Source organism: Aotus nancymaae, unplaced genomic scaffold (assembly GCF_030222135.1).
Source record: "Aotus nancymaae isolate 86718 unplaced genomic scaffold, 86718_ANA_hifiasm-v0.15.2.pri h1tg000036l, whole genome shotgun sequence".
In the NCBI taxonomy this organism is placed as follows: Eukaryota; Metazoa; Chordata; class Mammalia; order Primates; family Aotidae; genus Aotus; species Aotus nancymaae.
Window position 1 is genome coordinate 43650284 of NW_026988450.1, and position 15727 is coordinate 43666010.

Consider the following 15727-nt stretch of genomic DNA (forward strand, 5'->3'; position numbering starts at 1 on the left):
CTATTCCTCTGGCTGGAGTGCAGTCTCCACCTCCTGGGCTCAAGCAAGGCTCCCAACTCAGCCTCCCTTGGTAGCTGGGACTACAGGTGTTCACCACCACAACTGGCTAGTTTTTGTATTTTTCTGTAGCGATGGAGTTACGGAGTTTCGCCATGTTGCCCAGACTGGTCTCAAACTCATGGACCCGTTTCTAGATTCTGATTCTCCCTTAAGAATTATTCCTCTAGGCCGGGCACAGTAGCTTGTGCCTATAATGCCAGCACTTTGGGAGGCTGAGGCAGGTGGATCACAAGGTCAGGAGTTCGAGACCAGCCTGGCCAATCAATATGGTGAAACCCCATCTCTACTAAAAATACAAAAATTAGCCAGGTGTGGTGGCACGTGCCTGTTGTCCCAGCTACTCGGGAGGTTGAGGCAGAAGAATCGCTTCAGCCCAGGAGGTGGAGGTTGCAGTGAGCCGAGATCGTGCCACTGCACTTCAGCCTGGGCAACAGAGCCAGACTCCACCTCAAAAAAAAAAAAAAAATTATTCCTCTAGTCAGCCGGCATTACTAATCAGAGTGTCAGGTGATGAAGCTTTGAGTGAGAGTGCCCGATGATGAAAGGAATCCTTTTGGCAAAATGTATAGAACTCAATGATGTGCATGTATTTGGGGAACTAATCTCACTTCTGTCTTCTTCTTTTTTTTTTTTTTTTGAGACAAAGTCTTACTCTGTCACCCAAGGTGGAGTACAGTGGCACGATCTCGGCTCACTTCAGCCTCCACCTCGTAGGTTCACGTGATTCTCCTGCCTCAGCCTCCTTAGTAGCTGGGATTACAGGCGTGAGTCACCGCACCTGGCCTGTTCCTTCTTTAGAAGATGATGCAAATAATGTATTTTTATTTTGCTGTGTTCTTATGCATCTTTTTTGTTATGTCAAATCTTTTTTTCTTTTGGAGTAAGTTGAGAGTTAAATAAATAGTCATAGGCCCTATCTTTTTAGAAAAACTGAGAAATATAGTTACCCTAGAAAAGGAGGCGTTTAATAAATCTCCCCATTTTCAGCCTTAACGTTGTTATTCAGGATTCATTTTGGTTTCTTTGCCTTTTTCCTGAAGTACATTAAAACCTGATGTTACGTACTTTGAGCCACAAAAAATCACAATATATTAGGGTATATTTAACAATTATTTATTTCAAAGGAAGTAATGTTCAAAATAAGCCTGGGTTATTTTTTTCATATTACTTACCTAAAATTGTTTCTGGTGCAGTAAATGTTTGTTGAATAACTTGTCTCTTATGAGTATTTTAATCAGCAAAACAAATAGGATAAATATGTCAACTCAGATTCTATTACAGTTTGATGGTTTACCTACTTTGCTGTAAATGTGCTGAAAGTTTATTCCATACTATTTTGTACTTGTTTTATTTGTGTGATTGTTGTCTGCTCACTTGAATGATAAACTTCTGGAAGATAAGTGTCTACTCTTAGATTTGCACAAAGGAATGTTGACTCCTAACGATCGGTGATTTTGTTGATTAATGGGGGGAACATGCAATCTGTTGTTGGGAAATTTTGCAGAAATGTGTGAAATGTTAGTATTTTTTTATTTTTATTTTTTCTGTAGCCATTGGTTTTCAAATTTTATTGATTGATTGATTGAGACAGGGTCTTGCTCTGTCATCCAGGATGTCTGCATTGGCATGGTCATAGCTCATTGTAACCTGAAACTTTTGGGCTCCAGAGATCCTCCTGCCTCAGCCTCCCGAATACAGGCACATGTTACCACTCTTGGTTAATTTTTAAAACATTTTTTGTCGCCAAGCATGGTGGCTCACACCTGAAATCTCAGCACTTTGGGAGGCCGAGGCATGTGGATCTCTTGAGCTCAGGAGTTCGAGACCAACCTGGACAACATAATGAGAACCCATCTCTACAAAAATGCAAAAATTAGCCAGGTGTGGTGGGACCTGTGGTCCCAGCTACTTGGGGAGGTTGAGATGGAAGGATCACTTGAGCCTGGGAGGTCAAGGCTGCAGTGATCCATGATCACATCACTGTACGCCATATTGGGTGACAGAGGGAGACCCTGTCTCTTCAAAATTTTGTTGTTTGTTTTTGAGACAGGGTTTCACTCTTTTGCCCAGGCTGCTCTCAAACTCCTGGCCTCAAGTGAACCTCCTGCCTTGGCCTCCCAAAGTGTTGGCATTGCAGGTATGAGTCACCATAGCTGGCCAGTTTTTTTATTCAGTTGAACTCTGGGCAAGTATTTGCTTTGTTCTTACTTTAGTGTTGTGATAGTAATTCCACCTGTTTTCTTCTTTGCTTTTTAGATATTCCTCTTCGTCAAGTTATAGCTGAGGAGTGTGTTGCCTTTATGTTAAACTGGAGGGAAAATGAATACCTTACGCTCCAAGTTCCTGCATTTTTGCTTCAGAGTAATCCATATGTGAAGGTAATTAATGTTTAAATAAAAGAATTATTAGGATAGTATTATTATACTTGTTTAACTTTACACTACTTTGGGCATGTGTCTAATTTCTATGATACAAATGATTGGAGAAATGCTGGTTGATAGTTTTTGATAATTCATGCATTTCGTCGTGCTCTAATACATTTTTTAATATCATATAGTTGATGAGCATGTAGTCACAGATTATTTAGTTGACAGACAACACATTGGTGTAATCCTAAGGTAGTGAGAGATTCACTTTCTTTGCTTTGGTTGCTATAATCATACTCTAGAACTGATGGATACCATCAGGGATGCACTTCTTCTTGTTTCCATTTGAACACTTTACCCTCCTTTAGAATTTTACCCTTCTAAGTTTGATATGTCTGAATCTCTTAACAAGTTTGCTATTAGTAATTATTCCTCTTATGAAATAATTTATTTAGCAAATCAGTAGTAAGTTGTTTATTTTGTTGTTTTAATTATATCCTTTGCAACCTAAAGTGCTTCTGAGTACAGAAAATACCAAAACTAAAGAGAAACTGGAGGTATTTGCTAAGATTGTATGTTTCATATGTTAATATTATACACACTCTGAATAAATAGTGGACTTTTCTCACTTTCTGGTCTTATAATTAAAAAAATAAAACATGGGATTTCACATAGTAAGTCCCTCTCTCCCTTTTTGGGTGTATTTGGTCCTTCAGATTTTCTAATTATTTCTAATTGTTGCTATTACCTTTTGTTGTTTGTCCTTATTTGCCCCAACTTGTCTTTAATAATACTTAATCCTTTAAATCTGTGTTTATCCGGGAACTCTTGTAAAACTGTACCACTTTGTAACATTTGTGTTTGGTTAGTTGTTTCTTCCTTCATATTTCATGTATGTCCTTTTAAAACCTGAGCTCATTTCATTTGTACCCTTTGAGGATTTATTGAGAGTTTGTTGATTTCTTCAGTTTTCCCCACCCCCCTTTTTGTCGTCTTTACACTTGCTCAGGAAAATTGCCATACTTGAATTATCCTTTTCTTTGAAATTTCAGACATTGAATTATATCTATCTCTTTTTTTTTTTTTTTGGAGACAGAGTCCTCTCTGTCGCTCAGGCTGGAGTACAGTGGCACCATCTCGACTCACTGCAACCTGCGCCTTCCAGGTTCAAGTGATTCTTGTGCCTCAGCCTCCTAAGTAGCTGGATTGACAGGTGTGCACCACCACACCTGACTAATTTTTTTTTTTTTTTTTTTTTTCCCCATAGAGATGGGGTTTTGCCATGGCTGGTCTCAAACTCCTGACCGCAGGTGATCCACCCACCTGGGCCTCCCAAAGTGCTGGAATTACAGGCATAGCCACTGTGCCTGGCCTGAATCATACCTATCTCTTTAGTGAACTTTCTGGCATATGAGTTCTTAATATCTTGGGCACTTGTCTTCTTATGCCCAACGGTCTTTTCTTAGCCTTAAGAAAATCAGATGAGGAAACCATTTTGTCCCAACGTTACTGTCATTTACATGTAGAATTGTAGCTTGTTGTTGAGTGCTAAGACAGTGTAGTAATTTTTCTCTTTACCTCTGGCAGTGAATTCTGTGGAGCTGTGCAGCAGGAGAGATAGGCATATGATTGTGTAATGAATGCTTGAGGGTCTGCAATGTGTAAGGACACAGGAAATTGTTTGGTAGGTTGCCTAACTCTGAGAGAGGCTGTCTCACTGCTTCCTGCAGTTCACCTGATCTGGTCCAAAAGAGGAAGGATGTGTGGTGACTTTGTTAAAGAAAAGTCACTTAGGTGTCTCGTCATGTCATCTGGTGGTTAGGGTTTTGTGTGCCACCTTCCATACATAATTGGCCTCACTGCCTTGTTAATGTCAAGGAAAAAGGAATTAAAGAAGTTTAGAATGAGGGATTGTGTTTTCAACAAAATACAATTTGGATCAGTTTCCACACTTCCAATGTAGTGTGGAATACACATGCCACACACACACACACACACACACGCGCACACCCATGTAGGAAAAAGTCTGAAAGGATATTAACAGCCATTATCTCTGGATAATGGGATATTAGGTGCTTTTAATGTTTTCTATTCTGTTACATATTTTCTTACTCGAATTTGTATTATGTAATCACAAATAGGAACAGAAAATTTGTAAACGTGTGACTAAAATACACCCTTTTCAAATAATATGGTCTAGTGTACCCCTTGGATCAGAGTGGGAGGCAGTGCCACATAATGGGAAGGGCACAGGATTTATAGGCACTTTCATGGTAAAAGTCTAGGTAGCAGTAGGAGGGGTTGGCAGTCACAGTGGTGCTAGTGTAGGCTAAAACCTTAGGTTGTTCCTGTGGCCTGCCAGGCCTCTTAAGGTGTGCGTGCTTCTTCTCCAGGTGTAGCTCCCCTGCCCCCTGACCTTCCAGCCCTGTGCTGGCAGCACTAGCATGCCCATGCCATGTTTCTCATTCTGCACCTGTGCACATGATGTTTGTCTTCTTAGCCTGGATGTCCTTCCCAGCTTTGCCTGTTCATGTGGTTTCTCTGATGCTTTCTCATATTCTTTTCTGTGTACATGAGTGACTCGCTTCCTCTCTTTGCTGCCTTTGTACTGTTGTCCTGATGCGCTGCTGTTGTACCGTTGAGGTACTTCTTTTGTTGTGTTTATGCTGAATACTAAGTTATTTGTCCACTTGTCTTCTCAATAATGAGCTGCTTCAGGGCACTTGATTTTTATGTTGTGCTTTCCATGATGCCCGGCACATAGTAGGTGCTCAAGAATGTTTGTGGAATTCAATTGGTTTGGGGCCTAAGACCTCTGAAAATTCTTTTTTTTTGAGACACAGTTTTCCTCTTGTTGCCCAGGCTGGAGTGCAATGGCATGATCTCAGCTCACTGCAACCTCCGCCTTCCAGGTTCAATTGATTCTCCTGCCTCAGCCTCCCGGGTAGCTGGGATTACAGGTGTGCGCCACCACGTCCGGCTAATTTTGTATTTTTAGTAGAGATGGGGTTTTGCCATGTTGGCCAGGCTGGTCTCGAACTCCCGACCTCAGGTGATCTGCCCGCCTCGGCCTCCCAAAGTGCTGGGATTACAGTCGTGAGCCACCGCGCCCGGCCCTGAAAATTCTTTTAAACTTATGTAATAAATTTAATGACTTAAAGTGCTATAAAGTATATAAAAAAATAAATTTAGTGACCTGAAGCATGTGATCACTGACAACGGCAGATGAGTTTGAGCTAAGAGCTACCGTAGCCCTGCCATTACACTGCAGTAAATAGCTGCGTGTATTGTGATCCCAGTTGTCAGAGACGAGTATGTTAGGGGAGCATGCTGGCTGAAATGTCTGCTAGGCTATTGGTCCATGTCCATTCACCTAGTATAGGTAGGGTTTTTATGTCATTGTCACTAGCTTTGGAAAGCCACAGTACTCTTGTTAATTTTCATGATCACAGAGTTGTGGCTATGGAGAAGAATGTCCTTGTTCTTAGAAGATGTATATGGAAGCATTTAGGGATGAAATGTTGTGCCTAACTTAGTTTAATATGGTTTAGCAAAACAATTTATGTAGATATATAAAGCAAGCATGGCAGAATAGTCACAATGTGTCAGGTATTTATTGAACTATTCTTTTGATTTTTCTGTTTAAAATTTTTCATAATAAAAGAATGTGGGAAGAACCGCCAGTTTTTGTCTTTATCACAATCTTGCCACCTCCTTAAAAAAGCCACCTTAAGCAATAGGGACCGCTAGAAAACTTTGTAGGTCCATTTCAGTAGGAACCAGGGGTTCCTGATGAATTCAGAATTGCTCGCTACTGCACCCTCTACAAGAGGCATGGGGTGTAAAAGTTAGTAAGAACAAGGATAAAGGGGCCCAATTCTGAATTTGGCTGGGTGCTGTGGCTCATCCCTGTAATCTTAGAACTTTGAGAGGCTGAGGCGGATGAATCACTTGAGGCCAGGAGCTCGAGACCAGCCTGGCTAACATGGTGAAACCCTGTGTCTACCAAAAATACAGAAATTAGCTGGACATGGTGGCACATGCCTGTAATTCCAGCTACTCAGGAGACTGAGGCACAAGAATTGTTTGAGCTTAGGAGGCATAGGTTGCAGTGAGCCAAGATCATGCCACTGTACTCCAGCCTGGGTGCAGAGCAAGACCCTGTCTCCAAAAAAAAAAAAAATTCTGAATTTGATGTAAGTCAGTCTTTCTCTGCTTTTTGCTTTTAGCCTTTCCACTCTTTATTTCTGGGTGCTCCCTACATCTCAGGTCCTTGAGGCTGCTTTTATTTACATCAGTCATTTCGTGTAACCTGACCTGCCTTACTTACCTGTCCTCCGCAGATGAACAGTAGCTTCATTCCCAATTACTACTAATTTTCTTAGAGAAAAATTGCTTTAAATCTGTATCTCTTATTTCTGGCAACTTCAGTTTCCTTATTCCTTTCCTTATTTTTCCTCATTAAAACAATTTTTTTCAGTGATTAAAAGCTCTGTGTGTGTGTGTTTGTGAGAGAGAGAGAGAGAGAGAAATCTAAGCATTATTTTAATCTCACCCCCTGGGCTTTTACTACAGTTAAAATCTTGGTGTATGCCTTCCATTACGCCTTTTCTTTTTTCTGTGTAACTAACGTGGGATCGTACTATGTGTATTTAGCAACTTGTGTTTTTTTCTGCACTTGATAAATCAGGTGTCTCTTTGCATTGTCTCATTTTCATTTTCACTAGATTATAATTGTTCAGAGACAAAGTTTGTCTGCTTGAACCAGGGGATCTTTCTCAGATTCAGATCTGTCAGTAGACAGCGAGCCCTGAATTCCTCAGTTGTACAGAATGCACAGCATAAAATAGCTGTGCTTAGTCTGTCTGGGCAGTCAGTCGTTGCATCTTTCCTCCAGTGTGCCTTGATAATAGAGCTAATATGCATAACGTTACAGATTATCTTTTGTATTTTTTGTTTTCATGTTATAGCTTGGACAGCTTTTAGCAGCTACATGCAAAGAGCTTCCAGGCCCTAAAGAAAGTAGACGGACAGCCAAAGACCTTTGGGAAGTCGTTGTTCAAATTTGCAGTGTGTCCAGTCAGCACAAGCGAGGAAATGATGGCAGAGTTAGTTTAATAAAGCAGAGGGAATCTACGCTAGGTATCATGTATCGGTATGTATTGGTATATTTCTGTCAGTTGCATTTGATTTCTTACTATTTATCCTATTTATTCTATTAACCTATTAAAGGTTGATTTCAAGAACATCAGCTTTTATTCTGTGTATCATAAAGATGGATAGTCTTAGGAGTTCTGTAGTGTTCGTCTGTGATGCACCTGTGTGCCATGGCCACCTTTGGAAATGTCTTCTGTTTATATGTCACTTTAAGAAATCATTTTATTAACTGGCATTCAAAATCAGCAGTGTTTCAGGTTGAATAGTATTAAAGACTTCACATGTGATTAAAACAGGGAAGAAATGTTACTAGGTTAGTATAACAATAGACTATTACATTCTTTTTCATACTTGCAGAATTGGAGCATTAAGAATAAACCTTCACCTGTAATTTTCTTTCTTGATTTCTATTATTAAATGTGTATTCAAAAATTTTTGTTTTGTAGGAGTGAACTGCTTTCTTTTATCAAAAAATTACGAGTAAGTTTTATTAAAAATTGCTCTAATTACTGTTGCTGGTTTTTGTAGAATATGACTAAAAAATATTGGTTACTTCAAAAACTGATTGAATTATTATTATTTTTTTAGTTTATTTATTTTTTTTAAGAGACAGGGTTTTTTTCTGTCACCCAAGCTGGAGTGCTGAGGTGTTTCACTCCATCTTCTAACTCTTGAACTTAAGCAATCCTCCCACCTCAGCTTTCTGAGTAGGTGGGATTACAGGCACACGTCACCATGCCCAGCTAATTTTTTGTAGGGATGAGGTCTCGCCTTTTTGCTCAGGCTAGTTGGCAGCTCCTGGCCTCCAGTGATCCTTCCTTCTTGGCCCCTCAAAGTGCTGGGATTACAGGTGTTAGCCACCTTGCCTGGTCTCTAGATAAATTATTAAAGTGACCTGTTAATGTACTTTTCTTGAGTGATCATTATTGGTGGGTGGGGTAATCTGATTGGAAAGTTTGTTTTATTTACTTTACCATGTTTTAGTGAACAGAGCAGGCATTTCTTTAAATTTTAAGGAAGTCTTCATAATAGGGGCTAGATGTGTGAAGCCTGGCTTTAATTTTTGCTTAGTAGGATCAATGTCATATTTATTTACTGGACATAACTTAGGTTTCATCCTTTGAACATTATTTTAAGGAGTAAAAAGTCACTTAAGAGTCATGTGAGGGCCGGGCGCGGTGGCTCACGCCTGTAATCCCAGCACTTTGGGAGGCCGAGGCAGGCGGATCACGAGGTCCAGAGATCGAGACCATCCTGGTCAACATGGTGAAACCCCGTCTCTACTAAAAATACAAAAAATTAGCTGGGCATGGTGGCGCGTGCCTGTAATCCCAGCTACTCAGGAGGCTGAGGCAGGAGAATTGCCTGAACCCGGGAGGCGGAGGTTGCGGTGAGCCGAGATCGCGCCATTGCACTCCAACCTGGGTAACAAGAGCGAAACTCCGGCTCCAAAAAAAAAAAAAAAAGAGTCATGTGAGGAGTTGAGCTTGGAGATAGCACCATAAGACATATATTTAAATATGCTAATTTATGTAAATTACATGCTGTGATTTTTTTTTCCCCACCCCATGAAATTAAAAAAATGTTGACTTTTAGTTTGCTCTAAAGCAGATGCTAAATTTAAAAAAGAGAGGAATCTTTTAAAATGCTTGATGTCTGTGAGGTTGACAGGATAAATATTAAATAAATACACACACTATTTAAGGATACTGTGTATTCTTTCTCATAGGAACCACTGGTTTTGACTATTATTTTATCACTCTTTGTGAAACTTCACAATGTTCGAGTAAGTATTTCATAATTTCTTTTTTAAAAATTGGAAAGAAATTTCTTTGTAAATCATACCTTTTTTCTTTTTCTTTTTAAAGGAGGACATTGTGAATGACATTACAGCTGAACACATTTCTATTTGGCCATCTTCCATTCCCAAGTAAGTAGTGATATGGCTTATATTTTATTGAATGAGTTATGTATTTGGAAACTATTCTGACTAGTATAGATACCCTTAGATAATTTTATTAAAGAGCCAGAAAGCTAAGATTTACAGTCTTTGTGTTTCTCTATTATGATAATTATCTTCCTATAAATTGTGGATAAGGCATAACTCTTTTTTTTTTTTTTTGAGACTGAGTCTCACTCTGTTGCCCAGGCTGGAAAGCAGTAGTGCAAGCTCCACAACCTCCACCTCCCAGGTTCAAGCAGTTCTCGTGCCTCAGCCTCTCAAATAGCTGGAATTACACGTGCCCACCACCACGCCTGGCTAATTTTTGTATTTTTAGTAGAGACATGGTTTTGCCATGTTGGCCAGGCTGGTCTTGAACTCCTGACCCCAAGTGATCCACTCCCCTCAGCCTCCCAAAGTGCTGAGATTACAGGCAGGAGCCACCACACCTGGCCCAGCATAACTGTTAAGTAGGAGTTAAGATTTATCAGCCTTAGAACAGAAGATCTAAGTGGTCCTGATTAATTGTCAGTAGAATTGGAAAATTGGGGCCAATGAAAGAATGACTTTGTATCAGGTTTCCAGCATCTTATCTCTTTTACAGGTATCCATTTGAAAATGATTTGTTTTTTCATAATTTTTTGTATGTCTCATCTAATGCTGTAATTATCAAAGGCTCCCAATCTCTCTTCTTTAGTTACTTTGAGAAACATTCCTTTTTGCATGCATTACCTGAGAATCACAGTAAGATGATGGGGACTTTTTTTAGGGGAGGAAAAAGTCTTCATTTGCTTGAAGACATCATTTTCATTTTTCTTTTCCCACATGTAGCAACTTCTCATGTAGGGGAGTCCACTTGTTTCCTCACAAATGTTCTTCCTTCCTGCCCTCCCTCTCAGTCTTTTTACTTTGTGCTTGTCCAAGCCTTCTGCGGCATCTTTGAAGAAGAAAAGATTTTGGTGGGTAGGTGAGCCGATAATAGAATAACAGTAAAGAATGTGCTTCCATCTCAGTCTTAGAGATTGGAAAAGCTCTCTGTCTCATCCAGGGATTTGGAGGGTCAGAGCAGGTGAGTGCCCCTGCCCTTCACTTATTGAGTCTTGTTTCCCAAGGGAGCGCCATGCTGCATGAAGCATGCATGTGTGCTCCACAGCATTTGAACTGCAGAGTCCATATGTTTTTGATTTTTATATAAAATCTGTTGTTAGATAGCAATCAAAGAATCAGGTAGAGACAGTTTCTTTTTTTTTTTTTCTTTTGAGATATAGTCTTGCTCTGTCGCCCAGGCTGGAATGCAGTGGCAAGATCTCTGCTCATTGCAATGTCCATTTGCCAGATTCAAGCAATTCTCATGCCTCAGCCTCCCAAGTAGCTGGGATTACAGGTGTGCACCACCATGTCCAGCTATTAATTTGTATTTTTAGTAGAGGTGGGGTTTCACCATGTTGGCCAGGCTGGTCTTGAACTCCTGGCCTCAAGAGATCCTCCCACTTTGGCTTCTCAGAACTCTGAGATTATAGGCATGAGCCACTGTACCTGCCAGTTTTGAAGTTTTAATTGTTGGTTTCAGTGGTTGTGTTTTTTATTTGTTTTTTTGAGACAGTCTCACTCTGTCACCCTAGCTGGAGTGCAGTGGCATGATCTGGGCTTACTGTGACCTCCACCTCCCAGGTTTGAGCAATTCTCCAGCCTCAGCCTCCTGAGTAGCTGGGACTACAAGCATGCGCCACCACACCTGGCTAATTTTTATATTTTTAGTAGAGACGGGGTTTCACCATGTTGGCCAGGCTAGTCTCGAACTCCTGACTCAAGTGATCTGACACTGCCTTGGCCTTCCAGAGTGCTGAGATTGCAGGCATGAACCACTGTGCCCCGCCTAGTGGTTGTGTTTTTTAGCCTCTGTAGTATTACCTCAGTGGCCTAAGTTTAGACTGTAATGATTGTTTTCCAATGTGTTTATAAATGAGGCAAAAGAATAGTTTACCCTAGGGGCTCTGGGCCAGGCTCACGGGGTTTGAGCCCCAGCCTTTCTGCTTAGAGGATATGACTTTTAAGTAAGTTGCTTTCAGTGCCACGTTTCCCATCTCTAAAATAGTACCTGCCTCAGAATTGTGGGGATGAAATAGTATGTTTCCTAAGCTACACATTTAGAATAAAGCCTGGTATATAGTAGGCTTAACTATTATCGTCACGATGAAAATACTTTAATGTAAATTGACCCAAAGAAAACAAAATATGACTGAATGTTTGACTAGAGAAAGTATTTCTCCTGAGTGGGCATCTGTGGATTTCAAGAATAGTGGGAATGGAACTGGATTGAAGATTACTTTTTTAAAACCAACTATTTGATGTATAGAATTAGACTTATAACATTTGTAAATGTTACAAATGCGCAGTGGTGAGTTATTGTAAACTCTAACCCCTCAGGGCAGCCGAAGTGCCTTGTCTAAATTCACCTTGTAAATGATAGAGCCATGTGTCGGAATCCACAGTCTGTATTCTCTGCCCCTGTGCTTTACTGCTTGTAGGAAGCAGGAGCAGTTAGCAGTTTCTTGGGTGCCAGCCTGGCTTTTCTCCTCATAGTTCCACTTTCTGACTCTGTACCTCAAGGTGTCCACATTTAGCCAGGCTCACAGTAACCTTTTTCTTGATTCTCGGGGGCTGCCAGATGCACTCACGTGATATACTTGTCTGGTCCCTCACCCCATTAAGGCCCCTGAAACATCCAGGAGAGTCAGTAACTCTTACAAGAAGCCTTAAGGTGGATGTAAAGCCACATGGCAGCATTGTTAGTGTCTGAGTTGTTGATTTTTTTGTGGCTTCTCATAGATGACAGAACTTATAAATTATTTGCGGGCTAGGTGCAGTGGCTCATGCCTGTAATCCCAGCACTTTGGAAGGCTGAGGTGGTCAGATTACCTGAGGTCAGAAGTTTGAGACCAGCCTGGCCAACATGGTGAAACCCTGTCTCTACTAAAAAAAAAATTAGCTGGGTGTGGTGGCAGGCACCTGTAATCCCATCCCAGTTCCTCGGGAGGCAAGGCAAGAGAATCTGTTGAACCCAGGAGGCAGAGGTTGCAGTGAGCTGAGATCTGCCACTCCAGCCTGGGTGATAGAGCAAGACTCTGTCTCAAAAATAAATAAATACATAAATCATTTTGGGGAAATTTTATGAGTCTCTTTTCTTTTGTTGCCTGTAAATTTTGCTAAAAACAGAGGTAACAGTTTTATCTTACTTTTATATGCTTTAAACATTTGTAAAAGATGCAAATTCACTTTCTTGATGCAATCTTGTCTACCTTTGACATTTTGAGGAAAACAGAACAAAAATCAGATTGTTTTCAACCCCTCATAAAATGTTAGCTCATCACACTTTTTTAGACTTAGTTGGTTGATAGTTCTTATAATAGATTTACTCCTAGTATTTAGCATTATATTTATGTTCACCTAAATTTTGGCTGAATCTTTTTGTTTTTAATAAATACATGCTTGGAATTTAAAGTTGACTTTTAAAATATAGATTAATGTTGTGTCTTTCCTTTAGCCTCCAGTCTGTGGACTTTGAAGCTGTGGCAATCACAGTGAAAGAACTAGTTCGATATACACTCAGTATAAATCCAAATAACCATTCCTGGTTAATTATCCAGGCAGATATTTATTTTGGTAAGTGAGATGTTTGGTTGCTTTGTGTTTTGTTTTTATAGCACTTTTTGAAGTGAAAGCAAATATATGACATATTTTATTACACTACACTGCACTACTATTTTATTACTATTAAGTTTTCTTGAGATTTACTTGTCTTTAGTAAAATTAAAGCAGTAAAAGTATTTATGCTTTTTTTAGTGTAGAATCTTTGGTCCAGGGCCGGGCGCGGTGGCTCAAGCCTGTAATCCCAGCACTTTGGGAGGCCGAGGCGGGTGGATCACGAGGTCAAGAGATCGAGACCATCCCGGTCAACATGGTGAAACCCCGTCTCTACTAAAAATACAAAAAACTAGCTGGGCACGGTGGCGCGTGCCTGTAATCCCAGCTACTCAGGAGGCTGAGGCAGGAGAATTGCCTGAACCCAGGAGGCGGAGGTTGCGGTGAGCCGAGATCGCGCCATTGCACTCCAGCCTGGGTAACAAGAGCGAAACTCCGTCTCAAAAAAAAAAAAAAAAAAAAAGAATCTTTGGTCCAGATGCTTTTAATTTTATGTTGACTACGTTTATTCTTCTTTTAAAAAATAGTGAATTTTAAAAATCTAATCGGTAAAGCATCTTTAAGGAGAATGAGGTTTTCTTTGCAAAATTGCTGGTTAGAGATTCTAAAATCTCTCTAGGTACACTTGATCATTATTTGTATTCTTGGAGATACAGCCTAACTCTCCCCATCACCCGCCTGCTGGGTTATATGTGATAGCGTTTTCCCACTTGATATAAAATTTTCAGTGCTTTTGTTACTCTGCAGAGCAAATGAAATTTCTGACTAGCATTATTTTAGAATCTGTGTTTTAGGAGTTGGTTTTTGATTTTTAAAATTTTTTCCTCTCATGCTTGTTAAGAGTTGAATTTTTTAAAGCCAAAGTTCAAGATGTGAAGATAAAAGGGATAGTGTGCCGAACACCCATGTGTCCACCACCCAGCTACTAATTAACAGTCATTAGCTCATGGCCTGTCATGTTTCATGTGTCTCCCTTCTCACACCATTCCTCTCTTCTCCGGATTATTTTGAAGCAAATACTGATTTTAATGCTCATTTCCACCCCAGCCCCCAAAAGAAGCTATCAAATTCTTGGTATTTGTCAAATTCAAGATACCAACTTGATAGCTATTAAGTTCTTGATGTACTTATTCTGTACTACTTGATAAAACTAGGATTTGTTTCTAGTTTGGATGTTTGGGAAATAAAATCTCCAAATACTAAATTCTGTACTAGGACATTTGACAAGAAATCTGAACTAAAGTTTTATTTCTAGATCTATGGTTTGAGTCTGCTTTTGTTAACTCATGAAGTTATACCTGACTCTTCACAAAGGAAGCTCTGTTTTTCAACTGTTACCTCTAATGCCTTATGTCTGTTTTTCTGCTTCAGCAACAAATCAGTATTCAGCAGCTCTTCACTATTACCTCCAGGCAGGAGCTGTGTGTTCTGACTTCTTTAATAAGGCTGTGCCCCCTGATGTTTATACAGACCAGGTAAATTGTTTTTATGGGCTAGCTGGCTTCTTGCCTACCTTTATATGTTCTTCCTGGGCCCCCTTTTGGCTGAACTTACGCATTTCCATGTAATGTGATGGTAAATCCCAGGTTCATGGCTCTAGACCAGATTGCTCTCCATATTTTCATTGTCCCAGTTTCTAGCACCTATTGCTGTTTTGATTTCCCCAAAACACCTCAAATTCAACCTGTCCAAACCCTGATTTGTGTCTTACTTTACCATAAAGTAATAAACTCCTAATACACCCTAATAAATTCACCTGCCCTTTCAAAAACAAAAAAAACTGCAAAATACCAAACATTTTTGTTTAACCGTTTGAGTTGTTCAAGCCCAAACTCTGACCATCATTTTTGGCTTTTGTCTTTACTGACCTTCCTGCTACCATCCAGTTAGCTCTCAAATCACATGGATTCTATCTCGTAAATCCCTATTTTTTTCCCCTAATTTCTTTGGTATATATTTAAGGTGTACAGAATAATGTTTTAATATACATATACACAGTGAAATGATTACTACAAACAAAAAAAAATCCATTGCCTTTCTTAGTTACCTGTTTTTTGTGATAAGAGCACCTAAAATCTACTCTCAGCAAATGTTTAGTATACAGTACAGTATAATAAATTCTAGTCCTCATACTGTATATCAGCTTGCTAGACTTATTCTGTCTAATTGCAAATGTGTGCCTTTTGATCTACTTCTCCCCATTTCCTCCCCATTCCTGTACCTGGTATCAAGTTTTGTCCATTTTTTAAATATGCATTGCTGTTTCCTCTGATTTAGGCTACCAGTATCATAACTTAACAAATGATAGTTTTAAAATACTTACAATGGCTTTTGAAATAAGATTGAACATTTATTACATTTTTAAAGTTTATTTTTTATAGCACTGTTAGGTTCACAGAAAAATTGAATAAGTGGTACAGAGTTCCCATACACCTCCTGTTCCTCCACGTCCAGCTTCCCTCTATGTTGACATTCCATACCAGAGTGACACATTTGTTAT

General features: G+C 39.8%; 1 protein-coding gene across 2 annotated transcripts in view; it reads left to right on the top strand.

Moving 5' to 3' along the window:
- Window positions 1-15727, top strand: part of INTS8 (integrator complex subunit 8) — a 71588-nt gene that overhangs the window by 35373 nt on the left and 20488 nt on the right. For both annotated transcript variants that reach the window (XM_064384402.1, XM_064384403.1), the window contains exons 16-22: window positions 2317-2438; window positions 7397-7581; window positions 8030-8063; window positions 9313-9369; window positions 9452-9513; window positions 13070-13188; window positions 14599-14702. In XM_064384402.1, coding sequence (XP_064240472.1) covers window positions 2317-2438; window positions 7397-7581; window positions 8030-8063; window positions 9313-9369; window positions 9452-9513; window positions 13070-13188; window positions 14599-14702 — 683 coding nt within the window. The remainder of the gene's footprint in view (window positions 1-2316; window positions 2439-7396; window positions 7582-8029; window positions 8064-9312; window positions 9370-9451; window positions 9514-13069; window positions 13189-14598; window positions 14703-15727) is intronic.